This window comes from Aspergillus steynii (genome assembly GCF_002849105.1).
Source record: "Aspergillus steynii IBT 23096 chromosome Unknown P170scaffold_7, whole genome shotgun sequence".
NCBI lineage: Eukaryota > Fungi > Ascomycota > Eurotiomycetes > Eurotiales > Aspergillaceae > Aspergillus > Aspergillus steynii.
Genome location: NW_020194404.1, coordinates 1,202,565 through 1,228,297, shown reverse-complemented (window position 1 = coordinate 1,228,297; position 25,733 = coordinate 1,202,565). Strand labels below are relative to the sequence as shown.

The 25,733-nt window shown below is 52.5% G+C and overlaps 7 protein-coding genes across 7 annotated transcripts; 4 read left to right on the top strand and 3 right to left on the bottom strand.

Moving 5' to 3' along the window:
- Positions 1–12: 12 nt before the first annotated feature.
- P170DRAFT_389836 (PA and RING finger domain protein) lies at positions 13–3,420 on the bottom strand. The gene is made up of 2 exons (XM_024845882.1): positions 852–3,420; positions 13–796 (listed from the first exon to the last, which is right to left on the bottom strand). Exons 1-2 carry the CDS (start codon positions 3,119–3,121, stop codon positions 457–459), a joined length of 2,610 nt encoding a protein of 869 aa, XP_024701028.1. The 5' UTR covers positions 3,122–3,420; the 3' UTR covers positions 13–456.
- A 1,347-nt stretch (positions 3,421–4,767) lies between these two features.
- On the top strand, positions 4,768–5,271 carry P170DRAFT_478664 (uncharacterized protein; the record flags this gene model as incomplete). Its single annotated transcript, XM_024853582.1, has 2 exons — positions 4,768–4,840; positions 4,898–5,271. The coding sequence occupies 2 exons, from the start codon at positions 4,768–4,770 to the stop codon at positions 5,269–5,271; spliced, it is 447 nt and encodes a 148-aa protein (XP_024701027.1).
- Positions 5,272–6,502: 1,231 nt separating this feature from the next.
- Positions 6,503–7,296, top strand: P170DRAFT_428921 (uncharacterized protein; the record flags this gene model as incomplete). The annotated part of the gene is made up of 2 exons (XM_024847863.1): positions 6,503–7,134; positions 7,203–7,296. 2 exons carry the CDS (start codon positions 6,503–6,505, stop codon positions 7,294–7,296), a joined length of 726 nt encoding a protein of 241 aa, XP_024701026.1.
- Positions 7,197–7,989, top strand: P170DRAFT_439453 (uncharacterized protein; the record flags this gene model as incomplete). Its single annotated transcript, XM_024849834.1, has 2 exons — positions 7,197–7,489; positions 7,543–7,989. Coding segments are annotated over exons 1-2 (608 nt in total), but the record flags the coding sequence as incomplete, so codon positions are not given.
- Positions 7,990–8,837: 848 nt separating this feature from the next.
- On the bottom strand, positions 8,838–14,121 carry P170DRAFT_389834 (ubiquitin-binding TORC1 subunit KOG1). Its single transcript, XM_024845881.1, has 7 exons — positions 13,904–14,121; positions 13,234–13,786; positions 10,439–13,165; positions 10,113–10,363; positions 9,725–10,058; positions 9,332–9,669; positions 8,838–9,260 (listed from the first exon to the last, which is right to left on the bottom strand). The coding sequence occupies exons 2-7, from the start codon at positions 13,714–13,716 to the stop codon at positions 9,071–9,073; spliced, it is 4,323 nt and encodes a 1,440-aa protein (XP_024701024.1). The 5' UTR covers positions 13,717–13,786; positions 13,904–14,121; the 3' UTR covers positions 8,838–9,070.
- A 3,946-nt stretch (positions 14,122–18,067) lies between these two features.
- P170DRAFT_364492 (putative cell polarity protein (Tea1)) lies at positions 18,068–22,806 on the top strand (the record flags this gene model as incomplete). The annotated part of the gene is made up of 4 exons (XM_024844644.1): positions 18,068–18,358; positions 18,451–18,844; positions 18,908–19,190; positions 19,242–22,806. The coding sequence occupies 4 exons, from the start codon at positions 18,068–18,070 to the stop codon at positions 22,804–22,806; spliced, it is 4,533 nt and encodes a 1,510-aa protein (XP_024701023.1).
- A 2,168-nt stretch (positions 22,807–24,974) lies between these two features.
- P170DRAFT_439450 (uncharacterized protein) lies at positions 24,975–25,454 on the bottom strand. The gene is made up of 2 exons (XM_024849833.1): positions 25,331–25,454; positions 24,975–25,271 (listed from the first exon to the last, which is right to left on the bottom strand). Exons 1-2 carry the CDS (start codon positions 25,415–25,417, stop codon positions 25,023–25,025), a joined length of 336 nt encoding a protein of 111 aa, XP_024701022.1. The 5' UTR covers positions 25,418–25,454; the 3' UTR covers positions 24,975–25,022.
- Between the last annotated feature and the right edge of the window lie 279 nt (positions 25,455–25,733).

Sequence of the window (25,733 nt, the reverse complement as noted above, 5' to 3'; positions counted from 1 at the left end):
GGCATGTTTTTTCTCGATAAGGCCCATGCACGATGACGTCACTACACGTGCTGGCCGTGCTTCCATTCGGCAGTGGTGGGTTTTAATATACAGCATCTTCCAGGTAGATAGATATAGAACGAAGTAAAGCAAATGAGTCAAAGTCAAAGTGATGGGCATCATGAGCGCTCGCTAGATCGACAGCAATTCGAAATGATCACGGAGCCTATTGACTCCACCCTCGCATAGCCAATTCACTGCTCTGGTTGCCCTGCGCCTGCACTCCCGCATCCCTACCTAACGCCAGCCAAATTCGAGATGTTGATGTCTTCAAAAAGTTCGCTAATGCAGGCCATTTCAAATCAAAGCACAGGTCCGGAAGCAACATAAAAAACCATGCCCTGAAAGCGACGGTATAAGAAAGATAACATAAAACAAACAAAACAGAGGAGACACATTCGATGAGAAAGGAAAGTTTTATCTATCATTGTCAGTCCGGCTGGGATGCCAGATCGTGTCGCCACTGAGGGCGGAAAAACTCAGTGCAGCATAATTTCTCCAGCCAGGTGGGGGCGCCGACGAAGCGTGTTCTTCGACAAGCCCGGCCTCTGACCCGGCGTGGCGCTCGGGGTCCGACATTTCATCTTCACTGATCGCAGAAATCAGAACGGGGGCGGATGAAGCACCAGGGTGGGATCCTAGTTCGTGGTGATCGTGCTCGTCCGCCTGCTCGGTCCCTTTGTTCTGAGACATAGACCGAACAACGTCACCTTTGCAGATGGGGCATGTTCGCCGACGAGTCGTGAGCCAGGGGGTACTGTCAAACTGTTAGCGAACCTGTTCATCATCAAGTAGTTGGCATCACAACTTACATGCACTCGGCATGGAATTCATGCCCGCAGGGCAGGCTCATCACCCTACTTTGTCCATCGACGTACTCCTCAAGACAGACAACACATTCGACCTGTCGTCCAGTGTACTTGCGGCGCCACAAGGTAGACGAGGTGCCCTGGTTTTCTTTGCGAGTGGATTCCGTGTTCGATGTGTTCGTGTCCGAAAACGTACCCGACAGTCGTTGTGACTGAGGCCTCGGCCTTGCGCTTTCCGAGCGAGCCTTGGTGCCCAATAGGGGGGAAGTCGGGGATACGGGACCGGGACTGGAAGATCGAGGGGAGCTGGCCGTTGAAGAAGACGTGCTAATGGTGTGGTAGGTTCTCACCGGAAGTCGATCGACAAGAGACTTAGGTGCTCTCCAACGTCTTCGTCGAATACGAGACCGCAGCAAAAGAAGGGCGTAGACAATCGTCAACGTCAGCAACGGACTGACGACAAGAACGAGCAGCGTATCGAAAAATGGGCTTGTAGACATGCTTGTCGGCGTTAATGTAATCCACAGACCCTCGTGCTCCAGGGGGATTACGCCCTGGTGATCCGAAGAAACCCCGGAATCACGCTCGCGCACTTTTCGGCCTTCACGGTTGTCATGTGTCGAAGATCGACGGGAGTCCTGCTCCTTCTCCTTCGCCCAAGGAAAGTGTCTCGCGAACCAGCCCCTGCTCTGCACGAATTTCCCGTTCTTACCAGCGCCCGATATCTGGTCCTCCGGGACATACTTGTCCTTGTCAACGGTTGACCGTTCGAAGGTACGGTACTCGCCACTTCCCGGCGTGATGCTACCGCCTTTGAGAGTAGCCGCCACGGATCGGGGGCCTCTATCACCAGCACTCTGCAGTTTCGTGCGTTCCGGCTCCGGGATGCTGCTTGGTGACGGGATAGAACTGCTCCGCGGCGCCATCAGATCGGGGTCTCGCCAGTCCTGCACGCCTATGACAAACCCGTCGCCATCACCAGCGTCGGAGCCCATCTCGGATCTTTTACGGTCATCGGCGACACTCGATTGACTATGGCCATGGTCATCATCCTGGGGTGTCTCCTGATCGTCAAAGTCGTCCAGCAGAATCCAGTTAATGTTTCCGCTACTAGGTGGACGTCGGCTATCCTCAGATACGCTGCCAGCGTGGTGAGTGCTGCCGAGACCAAACAAAGATAATAGGCGGTGGAAGGCACCTGCTTGGTGTACCGCAGGACTTTGGGACTCTTGGGGTGCGGCATAAGGAGTGGATGTTGGCGAGGTGATAGCCGTTGTAGCGGTAGTGGTTGGTAATCGCTGCTTGTCAGTGCTATGGCCGGTAAGCTTTGTGCGGGAAGTTCCAGAGCCGTCCTCGAGAGCCAAATCTTCTCCAGCCTGAGAAGGAACCAAAGATGACAGCAACTGGGCGGTTGTGTGTGACGTGAACAAGGCCGAGATGGTCACATTCGACGTATCTCCTCGCGCGTACATGGTCACGAGACTGCCACCCCGAGTGTCATCCCCCACAATCAAAGCGATACCGCCACGCCTTTGCACCCATTTGACCTTCTCCAAGAAGCCACATCCACCCCTACTCAGCAAAACGACCTTTCCGGTGATTTCCGCACTCTCCTGCAGGGACTGGATGTCGGCATGTGCGGTTTGTCGAGTCTGATGGTTGTCCCCGTGCTGCCTAGGCGCGCCGGCGTCCACTACATGGGACTCCGGCAGAGGATGGTGAAGATGATCATCGGTGCCGTCATTCGTCGCCGGAGAGCCTTCGTCATGGGGATCGTGCTGGAGGTCGGAGTCTTGCGGAGAGTCCTGCGAGGTCGCGGGTTCGGTTCCCGCGGCAGGCACCGATTTCCCGATCGGGCCATCCGGGGTCGTCGTCATCGTCTTATCTTGTTTGTGATGGGTTTCGCCTTCGCCCCACCCTGGGATATCCGAACAGCCTAGTTCGCCTTCGGCCCCCGCCGCGGTCCTCTCACCGAAACCACTGCCGACCCATAGTTGACCGCTGAGGCCCTTCTCGGGCAGCAACGGGCCAAACGCGGCAGGCCTGGCCAGGAAGAAGGTGGAGTTGTCATCGGTGAGACTGATGATGGCGGAGGGCGGGAACAGGGAGGAGGGAACGTTGAAGGAGAAGAGAGCGTGTAATCCAGTCGCTCGGCCAGCGAACGAACTAGGAGTAGCCAGGCTCGGTGATGATGTCAGAGCCGAGAAGAAGGTGACGAAGATGGGGAAAAAGATGAAACAGAAAACAAGTAGGATCAAGCGTGGGAATCGCATTATTGAGGCGGAATCGACACTGGGAATCAGGACGTTGCCCTGCCAGAGCGAGGGGAGGCAATCCAGCGAGTCTCAAGTTCGGTGTCTTATGACCAATCAAACGGCCGAGTCGAGGGAATTGGGGGGGCGGGCGCTCATCTAGAGGGCGCAGAACAGAGGGCAAGAAAACGAAGCCGATCAAAACCAGGGGTGGGAATACCGCCCAAGACGGGGAATAAGGAGGGGAAAGAGGTCGAAGAAAGTCATATGGAGCGGGGAGAGGAAGAGAGGGAGGGAGAGGGAGCGAGCGAGGACGTGAAGAGAGGAGGATGAGTTAACGAGCAGCCAAGCCAAGCCGCCGCCTGGCGCTTCCTCGCGATTTGCTCAGCCTCGGAGTCACGGGACCCGTCTGGGCGCTGGGATTGGCCGGGAGACGCCCGTCAGTCAGGCAACGAACGGCGCCTGAGGCTGTCCATCAGGGGGTCCCCGTCACATTCCCTGCGCAGTATGTTCATTCTTGACTCTTTATCCTTCCTGTTCAGACCAGATATTCTACTGAGTATACACCACAGTGCGAATGACAATGTCCTCTGTAGACGCAATGCAGACTGGCGGGTAACGAAGGTAATCCACGCGTAATATTACCCCCGCAGATCATGCTGTCATCGGCCCCACCCTTTTTGGTCCAACTTTGTCAACTTCTCTGGTGTCGTGTCTCTTCATCCTCCTCTTCTGGGCACGGAATAATAGAGACTGTCTAGGCGCGTAGGGCTGGTTTCATCCCAGGGTTGGCGCTTACGTGACGGGGCTGCAGAGATAACAATAGACAGCGAGATGCATGCATTGTACGACTTGCCGACAGAATTCACTGGATTATCGATTTTTCTACGTAGTCAGGGACTATGGAGCTCTACCGAGTAGTACGTAGCCCAGCCGATCATGCTTCACTCAGAACGATCAGTTCCACCCTTATCAGATGATTTTCTTTCTGTTCGCTGGTCTTGTACTCCCCCTATTTTGGTGACCCCGTGACCTCCATATCCTCCGTTCATTGTTGTCAAAAGGCGCCACCAACCCCCTCTTCTCTACCTTCCGATAATGATAACTGACGCGTCTTTACCTAGTATTTCCTCTCGATCCCCTGGTGACACCATTGTCCCGCTTCCAATCCATTTCTGGCTCGAATGGACGCGAGTTCATCGACATTCTCCCTCCAATAATTGGTGCAAAGCCGATCTTGGGGTGAACCCCACCCCCAACCCTGCTTGGCGCAGGTGGGTGTTGTTCCGACCGCCTGTTGATCCAGGATGATCGTGACTTGAGAAGCCATGGATGGACCCCGGCGGGGCAGCGTGTGGCGGTCTGTCTAATGTGGCTGGTGCCGCCGGCACGACGCGCGAACGAGTGGTTGACATCGTACGGAGTAGTCTTTCGACCTGCACATCCCGGGCCTGCATTATGACACACGCACGTCATGACTCCCCCAATGGAGCAACCCCTTGCGCCTTCGTGCCAGACTCTCGGTCTGGGGGGCTCGAATCTGGATGTGTTGCTATTTAAAACCCAGAGTCCGCCCGGTCATGCAATTGCCCGGTGTTTTCGCTCCATCCCATCGATCTCCTATCGATTCTGTTCCATCGGCATCTCGATACGACTAACGCTGCATCATGTCCAATATCTTGCACAAGGTGAAGGACGTCGTGACCGGTCATCATCACGGCAAGGAGTCCAAGGATTCGAGTACGATTCTTCCTTGCGTGTCGTCATCGACACTGGATTCTGAATAATATCCTCTAGACAAGCGTCAGCCTGGCGCTAGCTCGGGAACTGGCCCCTCTGAGTCGAGCCCTAGCGCCGGCAAGTACAACCCAAATGAATATGCCTCCGGAACTGGTGGTGCCGGCCGTCAGGTTCCGACCGAGTATGGGTCTCAGCCAGCTGCTGGCCAGTACGGCACGGGCACGGGCACTGGCACGGGCGATTATGGAAGACCTGAAGGTGGCAGCGCACCGGGGGGCAGCAGCTATAGCACCCAACCGGGTTCTGGCCAATACACCGAGGGAACTCGCAGGTACGAAGACTACTCCAAACTAGGATCCCTGCCGGAGTCGGATCCTCGCCATGCCACCGGAGGTACGCAGCAGCAGCAGCAGCAGCGAAGCCAATGGTAAACGATCGCCAAATGCTGTCTGCCGGTGATTATCCATGCATATTCTTCTTCGCTCTGATATTTTGTACGTGATTGACTTATTGACGTGATGACTTGATGAACGGAAGCCTCGTGAATGGGTAAATTGTTATGATTCGGGGGATTGTATAATTACCATCATCTTCGTGCTCTCCCTAGGTATGCCAATCTAATTCTGAATTCTTCTCCCTCGTTATTCTTTGGTCTCCGTAGGAGGTTTGGTGGAGGCGACCGATTGGGAAGGTGCGTCACGGGATGGTCCAAGTCAACGCATCTTCACGACCTCTTCTTTTCTCCCCCTCTCACTTCCTCCCTGTCTCTGTCTCTGTCTCCATCGGCCTCCATCGAAATATCTCCATGGTTGTACTCCTATCAGCTATGCAGCATTGAGATGTCGGAGGAGGCGAAGTCAACAAGACATCATCGCCGTCGTGAGTACCCCCCTTGTAGTGTTTCAGCAAATGGAAGTGAATGCTTGGTTCATGATTCTTGAATTTCACCAGGAAGGAGAACTCGAAAGAAGAAAACTGCCGTGACCATTGAGAGTCTTCATCCTGGGAGAGCTCCCCTGGGGTATCAGCCATCACCCTGTCTCCCTACTGCGCTTCATCATGATGTGTCCATTGTGACGGCATCCCCCAGTAACTTTCAGGTCTGTTCCTTCAAAGAAACCTTGTTTGTCTCCGCCTTGTTCGTTTGTCCTTTTGTTTTCCTTTGCGGCACTCTAATTTATATCGTTCTTTGCTTAGCCCCCCAGTCCTTATTTTCAGTCGTCTCCCAGGTCCCTTTCGTCAACTCCAGCGGCACGTTCTATTGCCAACAGATTATCTCCCCAACCCATTCACGCTGTCCAGTCCAAAAATCATCCATCTCCTCTGATGGTTAATACCCCAATCTGCACGACTCCAGCCCAAACTCCCCTGAAACTCAATAACCATCAACGCGAAAAGGAACCCTTCGCAAGAAACCTTTCGTCTGCATCGGCAATGAACGAAAATCGAAGTCTCCCGGTCTCGATTAGGCGTGACTTCTATTCGATGGGTTATAATAGCCACTCTGCGAATCCGAAAACCTTCACAACTACCATGGCACAGGAGGAAACAGAAGACATTGGAGAGCTCCTTTCGTCCAGACCAATCGCCTTGAGCCAACTCTACACCAAAGCAAACTCGCGAACCAAAACTGGCCGAGCCACGAAGGCTTTTATTGCCAAAATGGCTTCTGAGAGCAAGCCAGAGGTTCTCTCGCTAGCCTCAAGCTTCCGCGAAAATAGCCACGATAAGTACGGCACTCGATTCCCAGATGTTCGTCATGTAAGCAATGAGGAGTATAGCCTGGACTGCAGGGATGACCCGATACCTCCTCGCATCGTTTCACAGGAGCGTGGCTGTGACCCTACAGAAAGGATTGGCGAACAAGTCTGGCAAAGAAGGGCAGAAGGACATCATCAGCAGAATCCCCTCAGCTATTCTGACGGTATCAGCGCTTATGGCTTATCACGCTCCCAGGAACGCAGCTGCATCTCTGAAAGTCCATTTCTGAAGAACAGCAGCTATCACCTATCAGAACAGGATGTATGGTCAACAGAGGCGCACGCCATATCCGGAAGACCTTCTTCAACTGCAGAGCTGCCTAGGTCAGTCAGTCGGAATCTCATGTCCCGGAGTGAATACGTTCCAGAATCATCATTTCATCTTTATCGGGCTAGTTTCGATCGGCCTGAAGACCAATCCCCTTACGGCTCTATGCGTCTTCAACCCTCGCTATACGAGAACCCTGAATCTTACGAGGCGCCATATGCCGAGAAACCGCCACAGGAGCGTTACAAGGACTATGCTATCATACGGTCAGGAACTATGTTGACTGGTGTTCCACAGGGGGAGTCTATTTCAGAGACATACGAATGCTCCCCAGAGTTCCGGTTCCAGATGTCTACAGCTCGGGCTCAGCCGCCAACTCGTACACTGGCCTCAATTACATCTGGCACCAGACTCTCAGGATCAAGTAACCTGGAATCATCAACGACGCATAAAACAAAAGATGAAGCCACCCGGTTTCTCGACAACGTTACCCAAGACCCTGCATCGCATATCAAACAAACGGCTCTCCATGATCCTTTCGTCGAACCAAGGGCATATTCAGCATGCCAAGATTCGGGGCCACATCACCCTTCTGAAGAATTATCCTTGCTGGCAGCTAAACTAGGTGAGCATGTCAGTAACTCGCATACGCGGTTGTCAACAGACCATCGCACCCTGTCAGAACAAGGAACATTGCGCTCACTCTGCGAGTCGGCAATCACTGAAGTCCCACCGCTCGGAATAAATCCCGCCATTGAAGATTCGAATGGCAAGTTGAAAGAGAACTGTGGTCAGCTTGATGCAGGATCTCAAACCACAGCCTCGGGAAAGATATTACGACCTCCTCCCGGACTGCCTATGCCCGCCGTGCCGCGGATGGTGGCCGAGGAGTTGTTTAGTACGGCAAATTATGCTCAGACCAAAACTCGACTTGAAGAGGCAAACGCTTGGTTTCACAAAGACCCTCGCGGTGAGAAACATCTTCGCCAGCAAGTCGCCGCCATTGCCCAAAATCATGCCGAGAGAATCGAGCGGCTCACGGGAACCGATGGCACCACCGCAAAGCAAATGAGTCTGCTTTTGGGAAACGTGATTGTCAATCTCCATTCACACTTTTCTGAGTATAATCAGAATCAAACGACGAATTTTGCAGTCTTGGGGGGAGAAAGCACTGCTGAAAGCGCACCTAGACTTGCCGGGCGACGCAGTTATTTTGACCGAGACCCCTCCGTCAGCTGTCTGAGGTTTCCTCTAGGACACGTCTCGTCTGATGTGAACAGATATTCGGACAAAACAGCAGGATTTTTTTCTCAGGATCATAAGGCATAGAGAGCAAGCTGCAATGGGACTCACATATTGACCTGGGAATTAAGGGTGTTAATTTTCATCCCAGACCTTAGGGATATTGGTTCCGAAGTATACGTTTCCTGGTCTTATGGGAGCATGTTTCCAGCTTCAGTTAATAGATTGCTCCGATAGCACACGCAATGGAAGAGCACGCGAGACTTAGGGTACATCAAAAACGATGGTAGGCATACCTAGCATGGTTTAGTAATTTCAATAAGAAAAAATTAAGGTAGTCAAGTACCTACATCAGATTTCGCGACATTTAAACTCTTCACCCGTATTGTTCAGATGACCGCAGGTCCCGACGCTACTACTTCGAAGCCTTGTACAATTATTCAGCGGAATACCAAGGACCAATGATGAAGAAACTATCAATTAAATCCGTTCTGCCTGACCGCACGCGATAACATCGCACTTGGCCATCCATGTACATACAAACCACGACTCAACAGTAGAACAGAAAAAGGCCACACACAGCGCCAAGGTGCTAACAAAATCACGACGAAGTGGAATTATCCTTCGCCAAAAGAAGAATAGAAGAAAGACAAAAGCAAACATAAATTGATATCATCAAGAAGCGGACAAAAGAAGAGAACATCGTGCCGAGAGGTTGTTGAAGTCGAGGGGACAAAACATGAATATTAAAAAAAAGAAAAAAAAAAAAAAAGATGAAGAAGAAAATACTCGAGAGCAGGTCCAATTACCCAAAGCGCCGTACGGAGCAGATATCTGCCAGAATGATCATATCTCAGTCTTAAGAGATCAAGGGAATAGAGCAGGAAAGAGAAAGAGAGAGAAAAGGGGGTGGTGAGAAGTTGGTTGGAGGGAGAAATGAAGAACAATGTCACCTCCAGTCTAACAATGCACCAGGTTTATGTGATTATCATTAAGAGCGGCACAGGCGAGGATGGTGCGGTGGGGGTGGAATGCGGTGCTGGCGATCGGGGACGAGCGATTATGGTGCAGGAAGCTCGAGTGAGGCTCGAAGGTGGAGAGGTGGGAACCATGATTGTTGAATGTTTTGACTTCGTGGCGGTTTGTGCCTCTGTGGTTCGGGGATGGTCAGTCAAAAGGCCGAAGAGGGAGATATGGCTGAGGGCAAATGGAATAACTTACACCATGAAGACCGGGGCATGTTCGTGGACGCTTAAGGTGCGGAGAGTATCTCGAGTAGCATAGATGGTAGAGATGGGGTCGTCCATTCGGAGATCCCAGAGTCGAATCTCTCCGTTACGACTGCCGGACACCAACTCCCTTAGGCCACCCCGTTGCATGTGGACATTGGTAATCCACTGCTTGTGTTCGCGCCAGACCTTGACCATGGAAGTCGTCGGCTTGAGGCGCTGGTCGAACACTCTAACGGCACCGTCACCGAATCCCGCAACAAAGATATTGCCTGCCACCTGATCTGATGTCAAGGATGTGATGCAGGAGCCTGAACGAGCAGGTATATCCTAAAAAGTCCTGTTAGAGAATGAGAATGTCTAACGGTATCATGCGGGGACGTACATTAGTGCAGACTTCCGTGGCGGCATTCCAGACGCGGATTACTTTGACGTCGCCCGCAACCAACGCTTTGCCTTGACCCTGTTGCCAGTCAAGGACAAGACCGGCATTTCGATTACTCGGAATGAGTTCGGGCAACGCTCTGAATGCTGTTACGATTTCAACATCCCTTGAGGATTCGTAGTTGCGAAATACTTTGAGAACGCCGTCGGAAGAACCTGTCATCAGAAGTGCTTGGTCGTCCTCGTTAATGTAGCGAACTTCGTTGATCTTGGATCCGGGCGGGTTGCGATTAGAGAACCAATTCAGTCGCTTATGCCTCTGCCAGTCCCAAATTCTGATCAAACATGTTAGTAGGCATCAATAGGCTATATAAGCCAGTCCCACTTACGCAATCGTGTCCCTATCGTCCGCGACTGCGATATGATCCTCGAACTGATGGAAACACATTTTCAGGGGTTGGCTGTTATTCGTAAGAAGGGCCATCGAGCTATCCCATCGGCTTGTTCCTGCTTTGCCCTTGAGAGGCTGGGTTTCCGTGATAATCTTCTCGTTTCGGCTTCGTCTCCAGAGTCGTTCGTTGTAGTCCGCGCTACCGGGCTCGTCGGGTTCGTTGGGTTTCATCTGGGGTTCCCGGAAGTACTGGATATGGGTGAGAAAGGGCTCATATACTTCGTTGTATTGCTCGCTGATCAAATGGAGTGGCTCTGGGATTACCTCTGTGGACCAATCTAGGAACCTGCTCATCAGGGGAATAATTGGGGGGGTCGATAAGTCTTTAGGCTCGAAGCCTCGGGACGTGGGTGTAGGGGCTTGGTGATATGCTGTAGCGGGCGCAACCTGGTCGTTCACCTCTGGCGGTCGGGTCCATTCGGGGGGTGCCCGTCCTCGGGGAGTGATGGGCATGCGGCTCTTCGGGGACGTCAAGGGTTGTGATGACTGCGATTCGGTCTGGGAAGATCCGCCAAAGGCAAGATTCTTGAGCGAGGCAGCAACGCTAGCTGTCCGCTTCAGACTCAATGAAAGATAGCCTTCCTGCTTGGGAGGAACAAGAGACTGTGGGGTGGGAGGCGGTGCGGCCTTCGACTCAGGTCGTTCTCGAACATGCTGCTTCTGAGATACTCGGCTCGAGAGCTCCATGATCTCGGTTCGAAGCTTGTCAGTAATGGAAGCCATGGGAGACTGCAAGAGGGCAAAATGAATATGATCAATAATCATGCTGCCATCCTGGGCTATGTCTGGGTGAGGATCAACGGAAAATATTAGTAACTGCTTCCAAATTGTGCCAAACGTGGTGTTGCGAGACAAAGTCTGCGACTTCGACTTCGATTTCGACGAGCCATTTGTCGACCCATTAATGGTGTCCTCTGGGTTATATCCCCCGACCCCTGCTTGCTCCAATTTCGATATTAGGTTTTGTTTCTCATCCTGGAATTCTTCATATGCAGCAACCAGGAACTTGTTCTGGTAACGTTTGACAAAGGTTGAGAAAAACACCAACAGTTCCTTCCGAACAAGTACGCTGCCATCTGATGACATGGGAAGAACCGCCATGGCTAAGGACTCTTCAATCTGGGCGACCTGATCCGTCAAATCTGGGATGCCCAAAAACGTGGTAACAGCATGTAACATCGCAGCTCGGACCTCCGGCACAGGATCGAAGTTAAGCTCGCAGAGCCGCGCAGGCGCAGCGCATCGGATTCCCATCCATTTGGCCTCCGGGAATTCGGACCAAAGCATACTGATGCATAAACATGACCATTGCCGCAGCAAAGGATTCTCAACGTCCATCAAGTGCCTCAGGCAAGAATCGAACAGTTCTGCGGAGAGACACACGTTCTGTCCCTGCGGATAATTCTTACAGAAGATCGAGACGATAAAAGCGCACATTGCCCGGTGTTCACTGGCATTGCCAACTGGAATCGGCGAAGAGGGGTTGAGAATAGAAATGAAGTAATGAATTCCATTGTCCTTCAACAAGTCGTTTTGAACAGTGTGATCAACCGCCATGATCCTAGCCCAGATGAACACCATCACAGGCTTGAGTTCCTGGGCTGCGGACTGGAGAAGCTTGACGACGTAAGGGAAGATGCCAATGCTTAAAGCCAGATGGACCGCCCAAGGCCCCAGATCGAGGAATTTGCTGAGCAAGATCAATGCTCTCAGTCTGTGGGCCTGACTCAGAAGAACCTGCAGGACGATAGGCAGTTGATCCGGTGGGTTCTTTTCCGTCGGTCCGGACGAGAGATAGACCTCAAAAGCAGTGAGCTGTTCGGCGAAGAAAGAAGAATGCTGGTACTCGTAGTGCCTGCGGCCTTCTTCGTGTTCAATCAAGGCCGGTAGCTGGGACAAGACCATCTCGACAGCTAAATCCCAGCTTTTCCACAAGGGGTGATGGTGCGTCTCAGGGAGTTCTGGAGATGAAATCGGATGACACTTGTATGTACGCATAATCCGTTCGCTGAGCAGGAAATTTCTGAAGAGAGCAGCGACCATCAGGTCCTGGCGGAACAGTTTCTTGAACAGGGCTCGCGGAAGGGTGTTCCATGCAATAGTGTCGGTGATTGCGGTGAAAATCCAGTTGAGCTCGCCAAGAGGACTTCTACGATCCTGTAGACGGCCTGGAACTCTGAAGTCGTCAATGGAGATGTTAGTCTGCAAGGGATTTTGAAGGATGAAGAAACGAAGAGCGATGTCAATCGGCGTGGTCAAGCAGCAGGTGAAGAGATCGGCAGGAAGGTCTGGGTTGGTTGGCAAGGACTCGCTCTTTTGGCAGGCCGCAAGGATTATACAGTCACCATAGCTTTGAACAATGACGTTGGGGTCTCGCTTCTTGGCTTCCGTGTTCTCCTTCTCATGTTTTTCGACAAAAGTGTGGAAGTTCTGGACAATATTTCCTGCATGCGACACGTCGAAAACAAAAAGGCTAGGACCAGCAAGCCAGGATTGCAAATCGTACAATGACACGGGAATGTACTGCGTGTAGTTCTTGTTGAACACCCAGATCTCGCCGGACTGCGTAGGAAGAGGAACGCCATGACCGTTGTAGTGAAACAGTACTCTCTCGTCCTTGGCATTTCGTCGCAGCGATATGCAGAACTTTTTCGTCTCATCGACGGAGGGATCCAGATATTGCTTGTACCTCGTCCGCAGACTTAGCGTTTCATATTGCTCCTGCAGCTTCTTCCCTATCTGCTCCATGATCTTCGTCTGACCGCCACCGGTAGTGGATGTTGGGTCGACCCAACATTCCAATTTTGCCGTCGGGTTGGTCTTGACCACATCGGGGGGATCGACGCCGATATTCAAGCATATAGCCAATGCAGCAGAAACTGTCTTCAGACGGTCCTTCATACGCCAGTCTTGACTTGGCCAGCTGCCGACAGGGTCTCTTGGGATGCCATTTGTCTCGTGACGCTTTTCGGTGAAATACATGTAGAAATTCTGTAGGTTTCCATTCGCATCAGCAACGAATGCACAGAGGCAAAAAGCCAGACTGCGACTTCACTTACCGAGTGGAGTATTTTAAGATACTCGCTGGACGTAAACTCCTCTTGCCATCCATGTCTCATGGCAAAGTCCTCCTCCTCATCCCCAAAGGCGGATCTGTCGAATCCCACTCTAGGCCCATAGTCGCTCTTCGCTCTTTTCAACGTAGACGATGGGCGAGCGGAATCTGAGGCCCGATCGGAAGTCAATCGGGGACCGGCGTCGAGTATGGCCGAGTTTTCGCCTGACGAGCTAGTTGGTCTGCCGGGAGGAGATGTCAACGGGGGCGGTTTATGTTCGACGGTCGTGAAGGATCGGTGGTGGGACGCTGTAGGAGCGGGGGATCTATCGCGCGGAGGGATATGGGTTTCCAGGTCCGGGCCGAAAGCGACGCGAACGGACTTGGTCGGGTTCCTTCTAGGTTCAGACTGGGGCTCAGCCTGAGCACTGGAGGCTTGTGGTTTCATTGTAGAGGTCTGGTCGATGGTAGCTCTGGGGTCCTTCATTGTACAGAGGCCGTCATGTTCATGCAAGAAAGAAAGAGCGGGTCGTCATGAGAAAAGAATGGGCAGATGTCTAGAAGGCAAATGGATTAGATCGTTTGTCATTCAAGCCGGAAGACAGTAGTCACGATAGACTATAGAGAAGGTCTCCTGTTGTGGGGCAGATGCATATAGACATGTATGTCCTCACCTAATCAAGAATCATATCACAGAGTGCGTGCAGTGAGAACAAGCCTGGCCAGCATACCCAATCATGAGGCTCTGCCGTCCGTGATCTCCGGGGCACCGGGGCTTCGATAAATGCCTGTCTGTGCAGCGGGTGGGAGAACAAGGAAGAGAATCAAGATTTCTTTTGTAAAATGAAAGATCCAACTCTCAGAATCAACCCCGCAGTCTCAAACGCGGGAATTGTCGAAGTCGTCCGGTAGTAAAAGCGTTGTCCAGGAGCTTTGGCCGGTGATGTCTTGGCATGGAACACCGGATTATCCGTAGCTCCGGGTCCCGCATTCTCCATTCTCCACACCGTTCGCCATTACATCAATTCACTCTCCAGACTCGAGACTCCTACAGCCAGAGACACGGATGCGTATATGGCCTCCAAACAAACAATGCACATGCACAGACTGCTTGGTGCTGGTGAACCTTTGCTAAACACCCAGGTAGGTAATAGCATCAACTTTTGGTGTTTCCAGAAATCCGAATCAATACGGCAGCCAGAACCTCTATATTTAGCTGAATAGAGAAGGGGCCCTTGTTCTTGCATGGTCCTTATTGTGGTGCCACATTCTGAAAGTTCATCTTGCAATGCAGGTATAGAGGCAAACACGTTTGTCCATGCTACCGCTATTACATGGAACAGGGTTCACCAGATCTGCCGTGTCAGCTTGTTATTGGCAGGTTCCAACAGCATTAATAACACCTGGTCCTTGGTAGAAGATCATGCTTCCGAATATAGATGACCTGACCGCTGGACCTTCCAAGGAGGGGTGAATGTGTTCAGAATAGTTATCTGGGATAGAGTCTTACACCCTTCGCCAACAGTCTTTCACATCCAAAAAAAGACGATTGTTAAACTCAGCGTAGGTTTCAGGCTCGGGCATAGGAGTACTTTCCATGCACATATAACTATTTTTTAATTCTTTATTCTAGGATAGTGATATGGTTTCTCCGAAAACCATGAGATCTCATGGCAGGACACAGGTCGATCACAACGCGAACTGCTGCCGAATGCTTATGCTTGCAGTATCTTGGTGTTGAACCGATGCTTGTCTTCTGTCGTTTTAAGGAAGTGTAGAAAGCGAGGGAGAATATCAATGGAGCATAGTATACTCTGTTCGCAAAGAGCGCTATCTCACGACAACGCAGACACTCTCTCCGAGCTAACTTTGCGAGATCTGACTTGACCTCGGTAAGAAACGCCGTCTTTGAGTCTCATACTTGATGCCATCCTGTTGCTAGATAGTAAGATCCGGAGTAATTTCAAGTTGCTGTTCGCTTAAGCTACCTACCAGCATTGATGCGGGTTGATGGTGCACATGACTCGTATAGTACTGAGCAACTAGCTATACTTACTGCGGACCAATGACCTACATTCAAAAGAAATAATTTTGTGAAATTAGAAAAGGTCTTTGTAGAAGATTCCATTACACCGAGCTGTTGTACCTTATCCCAAGTTTAGGGTGTTGGTGGTTATTTAATTTTGGAGCACGGCAATTGTTTTACTCAAATATGTCTCCAGATGTATGGGATCTCATACGGGTGCCAGGTTACCCGAAATTCTAAATAAACGGCAACACTAAATCTGGATTGACCCAAGTCTATGCATGCGATCTCAAAATTTTGCATTTCACATTTGCGGGGTGGCTGATAAATGGAATACCAGTAATTCATCCAAGACACGAGAGGTCTAGCGGTCTATTTTGCTGGGAATTGATAGAATTGCAGCAAATGGATTCCGTACTACGTGAACTGAGGATTTACATTGCGAATAGTGGTCAGCATTACCTACGGGACCGAGGTTAAATCGCATCCGACAGAATGCGGTGTGCCTTGATGTTGCATACCACCGGTGCACGAGAAAAAGCAGCAGTGCAGTGCAGATGCCTATTCGCGGTTGAACCAACCTCTAGCTTTGCGAGAAGCTGGGACGGGCTAAAATAAGACCCCGGTGGCTGGCAGGTACGAGCACTAAAGGGACGCAATACAAAGCGATCACCAATAATACTTCGTCAATACGAAGCGGTGGCTTCCCCATCGTGGTTGGAAGAAGCTCCGACGAGGTAGGTATAGCCCGTAGTAGAAACCGCACCAAAAAAAGAAAAGAGAACACCGAGATAGAGAGAGAGAAAAGAAGAAAAGGGGAAAGTGGAGTGAAGAACCAAAAACCATCTGTGACTTCATCCCTGCCGAACCATCGAGCTGCCCCAGTCGAAGTGTTCGAGCGGCCTGGACTCCCTGATAGGCCCGGCAGTCCCGCCTGCCGACATGGCTTGCTTTGACGGCTTTGACCAGATCAACCACTGTTTCCCCCTTTCGCGGATGGAAATTGGATACCAGAAAAAAAAGTTTTCGCTTCCCCCCCCTGGATCCGCTCTGGTGCTGGAACCCGTCCCTGACTAGACCGGCTCGAGAGACTTCGCTAGCTCTGGAACGCTAACCATGCTCAGTTATCTGGTCACCACATCATCCACCCCAACCGGTCATCCAGCGGAATTCCCGCGGTCTCATGGGACGCCGTACGCCGTTGATCAGCGGCAAGGAGCATCCTGACTTGTGCATGGCCGTTCCGCCTGTTGCGACCGAGAGGTCGAAGGGAAGCAGAACATGGACCGGTGGTCGGTTCCTGCAGCCAAAACCCATGGGACGCGGTGACCGGACTGCAAGGAATGGAGCCGGCGAAAGACGCGCTCATGATCCAGAATACTGGAACGACAGTCGGCACAGCCTCAAGCACGGCAGAGAATTCGGGGGACCGCCGAATCGAGAGACCCTGGATTCTAGACGTTTTGATAGACTATCGAGTATTTAAAGATGGCACTTGTTGCCTACTTAATCTACTAGGGAGGCCCGGCTAGTGCCATCTGTCAGGGCGAACCGGGGCCAACATTAATAGTCGGGAGGTCGATAGAAATTGTCCGTGGATAGGTTCGGTTTGGGTAGGGCTAGGGGATTTTCTCCTGCCCGATGATGTCGTCGGCAGCACGATGGAGGCGATGGGCTATTTTGGGTACGATTGAAATTATCTTAAGGACCGGGTGGGTGCGCATCTACTCCGGAGTATGCATCTTTACAGAGGACGCAGTACGGAGTACGCGAGTAGTAGTACTACTCTATTGAGGTATGAACCTGGCGAGGAAGTACTCAGAAAGATCCAAATAAAAACACCCCAAACCCTCGTGGCTCGTGGGCCCTTTGCTTTTCCTTCGTACCCTTCCTACTACTGCCTCCAAAAGGTACTCCAGAGTAAACACACCCCTTGACGCAAGTGAATCAATCAAAAGAGGCGTTCAACAGGCGGTGTCGCTTCCTTTTCCCCCTAACGACTTTAGCTCCGGTCAATCAACCACCGTCTCTTGAGAAAGTCGGGTCAAATCACATAACAACCAGACGAATTATCTAATTCATGCTGGCCAGGAACCCTTTGAAACGCCGGAGCCTCGCCTTACCCTCTCGCCCTCTTTCTTCCCTTCCCTCTCCAGTTTTCATGCACAAGCCCCATACCTCTGCTGCTGCTGCTTCCGCTTCCTCCTTCCCTCTCTTATTCTCCGACTGTGTGCCTGCGTCCCCCTTCCCTTTTTTTTCCTGGTCGTGCTTGGGGGCTGTTTTGCGCTTTTGCATTGCTTTTCTGTTTTCCGTTTTTACTCGTAATTGTTCTATCCTTCCTCTTAATTTCGGTCATCTCAGTGATCACCCTGCTTTATTAACTCGCTCATGCTCCCTCGGGCTGGCAGTCGAGGTTTTGTGAGGTTCCTGTGGAAGTAGAAGAGCCCCCCCCGTTGGTCGCTCTCCCTACTCCGGGCCACGGTTTTCGTGCATGGGAGACCGTTGTTTTCCTCTCCTCCGAACGGCTTCGTCCTCGAATTTCCAGCATTTCCCTGCGGATTTCCGCCTCCGCTCGCTCATTTGACACCTTTCTACAGCCTGGCGCCTGTACATTTTCTCTTTCTTCTCTCTTCACCACCCTTTCGTGTGAAACGATCGTGGCCCTTCGGTGAAGGAGGCTTTTATAATTCCCATATTCGACACGGATTTGCGCTGTTTGATTTGACTTTTTTTTTTCTTCTTCTCTGAATCCTTGATACGCTTAATTGAAAGTTTTGCGCTTTGAACGACCGTTTACGATCCAATTGTCACGATGGCCTTCCTCTTTAAATCGAAGAAGAATCAGCAGCAGCAAAATACCGCGGTGCCTCCTCCGGCAACGAGAAATGTTCAGAGTTCTGAGGGAGCGCCGCCAAATGCACCGCCAGCTGCACCACCAAGTGCACCACCGGCTGCGGCGCCCCCGGCGCCGAAGGAACGGGAGGGAGGGAATCCTCAGACGCCGACTCCCAGTAGTAGCTACAACAATTCCTTGAATTCGGTGAACAGCACAAGCAGCCCGGAAACCCACCGGATGCGACAGAGAGCCGAGTCGGAATCGCAGGTTGGTTTTCCCCCTTGCCCATCTTACCAGTCCTCCCGCATTGGTCGCGACTGGCCTCGCCGAAGAACGGTCACTGATGTTTGCAATTACAGCGCTCGCTGCAGGGCCCGACTAGCAATTCCCCCAACACTAGCCCCGGCACCTCGCTCTACCCTTGGTCGCAACGTCGCTTGAATTTCTCTACGCCCCAGGCAAACCCCTTTCCGCGATATGGAGCAGCGATCAACGCGGTCGCTTCGAAGGAGGGCGATGTTTACATGATGGGTGGTTTAATAGATGGGTCTACGGTGAAGGGGGACCTCTGGATGATCGAAAGCAGTGGCGGGAATCTTTCCTGTTTCCCAATTGCAACGGTGTCAGAGGGCCCGGGCCCGAGAGTCGGCCACGCAAGTTTGTTGGTGGGCAACGCATTCATCGTGTTTGGCGGAGATACGAAGGTTGACGAGAATGACACGTTGGACGACACTCTCTACCTCCTGAATACTTGTAAGTACCTCGAGCGTCTTGCTCTACCTGTGGTTGAAGCTCCTAACAATTTATTGCGTCCAGCCTCCCGCCAGTGGTCCCGCTCAATACCCCCCGGCCCCCGGCCTTCCGGACGGTATGGCCATACGTTGAATATCCTCGGTTCTAGACTCTACGTCTTCGGTGGTCAGGTGGAGGGTTACTTTTTTAACGACCTGGTTGCGTTTGATCTGAATCAACTTTCAAACCCAAACAACAAGTGGGAGTTTTTGATTCGGAACAGCCACCAGGGCGGACCACCCCCCGGTCAGATTCCTCCGGCCAGAACCAACCATTCCATCGTCAGCTTCAACGATCGACTGTATTTGTAAGTGCACGAGTGACACTGTCGATGAAACCCATTTGCTGATGAGTATAGATTCGGAGGAACGAACGGGCTGCAGTGGTTTAACGATGTCTGGACCTACGACCCGCGTGCCAACCAATGGTCTCAGTTAGATTGCGTCGGGTTCATTCCAACTCCTCGTGAGGGCCACGCGGCGGCTCTAGTGAACGACGTCATGTATATATTCGGTGGTCGCACGGACGAGGGCGTTGACCTCGGGGATCTGGCCGCCTTTCGCATCACCACCCGGAGATGGTATTCGTTCCAGAACATGGGACCCGCGCCGTCTCCGCGGTCGGGCCACAGCATGACGGCTTTCGGAAAGCAAGTGATCGTGATGGCTGGAGAGCCGAGTTCAGCCCCCAGAGATCCCGTGGAGCTCAGCATGGCCTACATCCTCGACACGTCGAAAATCCGTTATCCCACCGACTCTCAAAACGGAGGAGAGAGAGGCCCGCCCCCAGGGGTGACAGGGGTGAGGAAAGGGAGTACCGATAGGACTGGTGCGCCAACCGGCCGCACCTCTCGCGAAGCTCAGAACCAAAGCCTAGACATGCAGCAACGACGGCCGGGACCGTCGCGCGAAAGCATGATAAGCCCGACCGGTCGATCGGAGCTTGGCCCTAGTCCCGGACCAGGCTCAAGGCTGCCCCGGGCATCCATCGCACAGGCTCCGTCCGGCCCTCCGCCGCCGGGTCAGGCCCCGACGCCCGGCCCTCGAGGCCCCGCTCCTCCGCATGCCGTGAACCCTCGCAGCAAAACCCCGACGAAACTCGATCGTGCATATGGAGGCCCGCCCGTGGATACTGTTCGGGCAGTGACCGCCGAGCCGCCTAGGGAGTCGCCACGAGAGTCTCCCAAAGACCCCCGGTCGGTCTCTGAGTCAGGTGCTTACCCCGCGGGCTCGCGTACTCCCACTCAGCAACCTCAGCCCCAATCGAGGATGTCTGCCAAGGCGATGGAGGCTGGCGAGGCTGCTCCTCTGATGAGTGCGCCGACTAGGCAACGCTCTCTACGCCAGCAACGGCAGCGAAGTTCTATGGATAGTGCCGACGAGTCGGTTCTGGGACGACACCCTAGCATTGACGGGTCGGTGGAATCCCGGGGTCATCGAAACTCGAGGACTCTTGGAGACGAGCCGCGATCGCCCCGGTTGACTGCGCACCAAGAGGCCTTGATTAAGGAGCTCGAACTGGTGAAAAACCGCAATGCGTGGTACGCATCTGAGCTGGCGCTGGCCAAGAAGGCCGGTTATGCACCAAACCTAGCCAACGGTACCAACTTGGATGAGCAGGCGGTGGATACGTTTGCTGACGAGGATCGGCCCTTGATCGAGGCATTCCTCGCCATGCGGGCTGAATTGGCCAAGATGCAAGCAACCGTGGACCGGCAAGCAGCGATCGCGTCCAAACGCGTCGCCGAAGTTGAACATCAAAGAGATGTTGCCGTTAACGAGGCCGCTTATTCCCGTGCCAAGCTCGCTGCTCATGGCGGCAGTCAGCGCGGTACTCCCCAGCCGGATAGACGCTCCCAAGACCACGATGAGACTATCTCCGACCGAAGCACCGAGATCAGCAGAAGACTCGCACTGGCCATCGCCTCTCACAACGAGGCCAAATCTAAGCTCGAGGTCATTACGAATGAACTTGACCAGGAGAAACGTGGCAGGGAATTGGCGGAAGAAACGTGCGAGGCCACGCGGCGAAGACTCGCCGAACTCGAAATGCAGAACAACGCCATTGAGATGGAAAGTTTGCGCGCTCAGCTCCACCAAGCGGAGGCTGCTGTCAGGGAAGAGTCATTGTTGCGAGCGGATGCCGACTCCGCTTTGAAGCAATTGACCCTGGACAAGGAGGAATTGTTGAAGAATCTTGAGGAATCTTCTACTCGCCTCGGTGACCTCGGCAATAATCTCGGAACCTTGCGGGAAGCAGTACATGCCTCTACCGACAAATCGTCCCTTCTTGAAAGACAATTGGAGGAGGAACGTGAGCGCCGGGGAGGACTGGAGAAAAAGCTGTTGCAGCTGAGGTCGGAGCACGAAGAACGGACGTCTGATCTGGAGAATGTTAACCGTCGTTTGCGAGAGGCCGAGGAGTTGGCTGAAACTAGTGCGAGAGAGGCCGAGACTCATAAGAATGCTTTCTTGTCCGGTCTGGATCGTGCCTCCTCCTTTGACTCTGACACATCCATGCGCTCGCTCGCTGATCAGCGCGTGTCTGCTCTCGAGGCCCAGATCGAAAGGGCTAATAATCTAGCAAAGGCCAGCCACACTGCTGCAGACGACGCGGCAGACAAACTTCGCCGCGCGGAGGAGAGAATCGCCGGGCTAGAAGCATACCAGGAACAGGCAAGCAGAGAGGGCTTGCAGCTCCGTAGACAGCTCCAGACAGCGATGAAAGAAAGCCAGTCCTATGCCGCCGAGAACAGGGACCTCAAGGCTCAGCTGGAGAACCACCAGCGCGAGTCAGGAGCATTGGCTATCCAACACGCTGCTCTCAAGGACCTTTTGGGTGAGCGCGGCGTTGGTTATCCCGACAACAGACGCTCTCCTCGGCTCGACTCCCCTGGATCTCGGTTCGGAACCCCCGAACAAGGTCGGTTACGTGAGCTAGAGCAGCAACTCTCGACCAGCATTAAGGCGCACGAGGACCTGAAATCGTCGTTCGAATCTCGTGAGCAGGAAGCCGACCGTGCCTTCAGGGAGAAACTGGAGCAGCTGGAGAACGACTATCAATCCGCCGTCCATTATGTTAAAGGTACCGAGAAGATGTTGAAACGCATGAAAGACGAGCTCAGCCGGTACAAATCCCAGAATGCCAAAATGCAGTCGGAATTGGAAGCCGCCCAAAAGGAGCTCGCAAGCGGCGGTTCCGAAGCGCCTGCCGACTGGGAAGCCGAGCGCTCGCATCTCCATCAGACCATCGATGACCTACACGAGGAGACAACATCTTCCATTACGATTCTCGAGGACCAAATCAGCAGGCTGAGAGCAGATCTTTCGGCCGCTGAAGCCGACAAGACCAAGTCTCGCGGTGAGTTTGAGAGCATGCGGCAAGAGCTCGTCGCCGCTGCGGAGAAGAGCCGTGCGGAATTGGAGCAACTCAAGCACGAGAACTCTCAGCTTGAAACTCGCGCCTCAGATGCCGAACAAAAGGTCACCATGCTTCTGGACCAGGTTGAGGCCTCGGTTGGGCATTACCGCCGACAGTCGCAGCCCGGTCAAGGCATCAATGGCATCTCGCGCTCCCACAGCAATGCCTCGAGCAACACCATCAGCGGTGCAGGGAATCGGTCCCGCGCAAACAGCGCCGTGTCGCAAGAAGAGCCTTTCCCGGACAACCGTGGATCTGTGGCCCTGGACTCCCTAGCCAACGAGCTGGAGACTCTGCGGAGCCACTGGGAGAGTACAAACCGGAACTATCGTCTCAGTACTCAGTCCGATTTCGATCGGACGCCCACCAAAGAGACTGGGCTCAGTGATAGCTTGGCCGAATGGAGGCGACGATTGGATGAAGAAGAAGCGAGAGCAAGTTCCCCAGAAAAGAGCAAGCCTCGGAATGCTGGCGAGGCACACGCAACGGCCAACATGATATGAACAGCTCGAGCGGTATGACTTGTCTAGATATTATTGGAAGACGTGCCATGAAGGCCTGAATATACCTAGCAACATCATTCGGTGCCCGTTGACGGTGATCGAATCTACTGCTGGACGACCACGGCGTTCTTCTGTCTCAAATTTTTTGATTTTGCCCCCTGTTTGGTATTTGATTTCCTTCCCATGACTTTTTCTTGGCTCTTGGAACGGGGTTTGTTGGAACTGCTGTTCAACCATCTCCCCTGACCGCCTCGAATTGCGTTACCACGAGACCCTGGTTGTCATATATGCGCTGTGTTTATTTCTTGCCTTCTTTTCTTTTCTTCCCCTCTTTTCTTCTCTTCACCTTCTTGTCTTCTTTTATACCCCTTCATATTCCATTTTCCATTTTATTGACTTTCCTTCATCCGAACTGTACTATTACTCTACAATTTATTTCATGAAGCCTCTGTCTAGATCTAGTCATTTGTCACATGCATGAGATAATCGCGGGTCTAATTGTCTTGCAACCTTCACAACCCAGTCTGGGTTACTGTGGGAGACGATGGCCGTTATGTTGGTGTTTTGATCTTCGATCCTCGTAAACAGGGACCCGAATGCAGATGGAGGCAAGGGGGTGCGCTCTCGGGCCATCGGTCATTTATGCAGCAGCGTAAAGTCAAGTGAATTGTTTGTTGTGCCCTTGCCGACTCGATAGTTCTCAGTAGTCGTGTCGCTACTGGAGACCACTAGCTAGGTGGATGCGACAGCAACGCATGCACATAACATGCATCGTGACCGTTCGGACCATTCATACGTAAACGAGAAAGATGACAGTCTGAAAAGAAAAGAAGAGGAAGGAGGAGAGAGAGAGAGAGGGGAAATTATGACAAGAAGCCGCCGGGATTACCTATGATGACCCCAGCGGTGAAATCCCATCGAGCAATCCGAGGCGTGGATAGAGTGAGGGGGGCAAAATTGAGGCATTTACTATAGCGACGGGACCAGGATCTACTTCCCGAGTCGGAATGGGGCGAGAACCGGGGACGAATCAACAGGGGACCAATTCGTGAGGATTGAGACTCGACGGGGAAAGGACCGTATGACAGAATGAGTTTATTGTTCTTCCCGGATCGAAAGCAGTCATGGAGAGAGATGAACGGGGCTTTTCTCAGGCGCCGGCGGTTTGATAAAAACGCGATTTCTGCCCAAAAAGGGCTGCGTCTCGGCCTGTATTTTACGGCGCCGATACCGCGCTGGTCGTGATGACCTCAGGCAGCGATTGCCTCTACCAGAAATGTTCCATGGGGCATCTGGAAGGCATCAGTGCATGTGCCCCATGGCATCATCCACCTGGATTCCATGATCCTCTGTCCGGATTCCATCCACGTACTGCCGTCCATGTGGACATCATCCCGACCCGGACTGACCGTGACCGTGATCGTGACCATGAGATTGACCCTCAGGTGGTTTGTTGCCCAACGTTGCATCCTCCGATCCCTCTGTTACGAGTCCTGTGTAGATGCATCGCTTGCCCCCCGAGTAAGGTTCTGGATGCAGATCCCGAGGTCTCCAGCTCCTTCGGGATGTCAGTCTGAAGACCAAGAGTACCTTACTTACATGGATCGATACCTGTCAACAACAAGAATCATATGTGGACGGAAACCAATGGATTCCCATCGCCCCAGTCCCACGGCCTTTACTGACTTGGGGTTAGTCCGCCAGTCCGGATGTTAAGATGTTCAGAATCGACTACTAATAATAACTCATCCATACATTGGGTTTCATTGTGCCTATATTACCACCCCCATATTCATTCATGCCATTCCACACGGCCCAAGACATTGATTGAAACTGCGATGGACGATGGACCCGGCCTGGACGAGGTGGTCATTGCCATCGTGAACCGACGATAAGATGATGTGGGAATCCATTCATTCCAACCTCTCAAAGGGAATCCATCAATCACTGGCGCGCCCTTTCACTGACCAGCTCGCACTTCTCCTTTCTATCTTCACACCGACTTCCAGCCTTTCATGTTTTTTTTTTTTTTTTTTTTTTTTTTTTATTACACCCTCCCCTTTTGCCCCCTTTGCTTCCGATTGCCACAAAAAAAAAGCAAATAAAAATATTTTCTTACCGAATAATCCTGTAAATCACTAGATAGATATTATCTTGAATACGGAGTACCTTACCTTCGAGGAAATAAATCCCCAATCCAAAGCCATAGTGATACCTCATATACCTGATAAAATACCAGGTCGATCAACCAATACCTCTTGACCGCCAACCGCAGCGAACCCGATCACTGGCCTTTCCCGTTTCTTTACCCGCCGCCTCCCCCCTCTCGCCCTCTTCCTTTCTCTCTCTTTTCGATCCTTCTCTTTCTTCCCCTTCTCCTTCTCTCTTCTCTCTCCATATCTCACCCTCCAGATAATCAAGGCTCTGCCCTTGATTTCCCTTGATTCGACCTCTCCCTCGTCTCTGTACGTTCTGCTTGTTATTTCCGCCCGTCGTGTTTTCTCTGACCGTCGTCCGTTTCTAGGTCGGTCGCTTCCCTCGTTTTTCTCTCCGCCTTTTGCCTTGCCGGTCGGGCCCTTACGGTCGGTCGGAGTCCCCCAACAGTCGACATCACCGCTATCTCACCATTTTCACCCCTCCTTGACAAGGTTCGTTTCGCTGCTGTCCTCATCTGTCTCCATCCTCCCCCCTTGTTTCCCGTTGCTGGGTCCCGTATCACTACTATCGTGACTGCCTGGCTGGATTTGCGTGTTACTCTGGTTACTCGGTTGAGGCTCCCTGCTGTAACCTTCCCTCCCCCAGCCTCACCAGGCTCTTCACTGTGCCAAGTAAGCCCGACTACGCGCCGAAGGCTGAGCCTGCACGGTGATCTGTGTGGCTATTACCTCACCCTCCAACCTCACCCCGGATCCGCGTGGTCAGCTGCT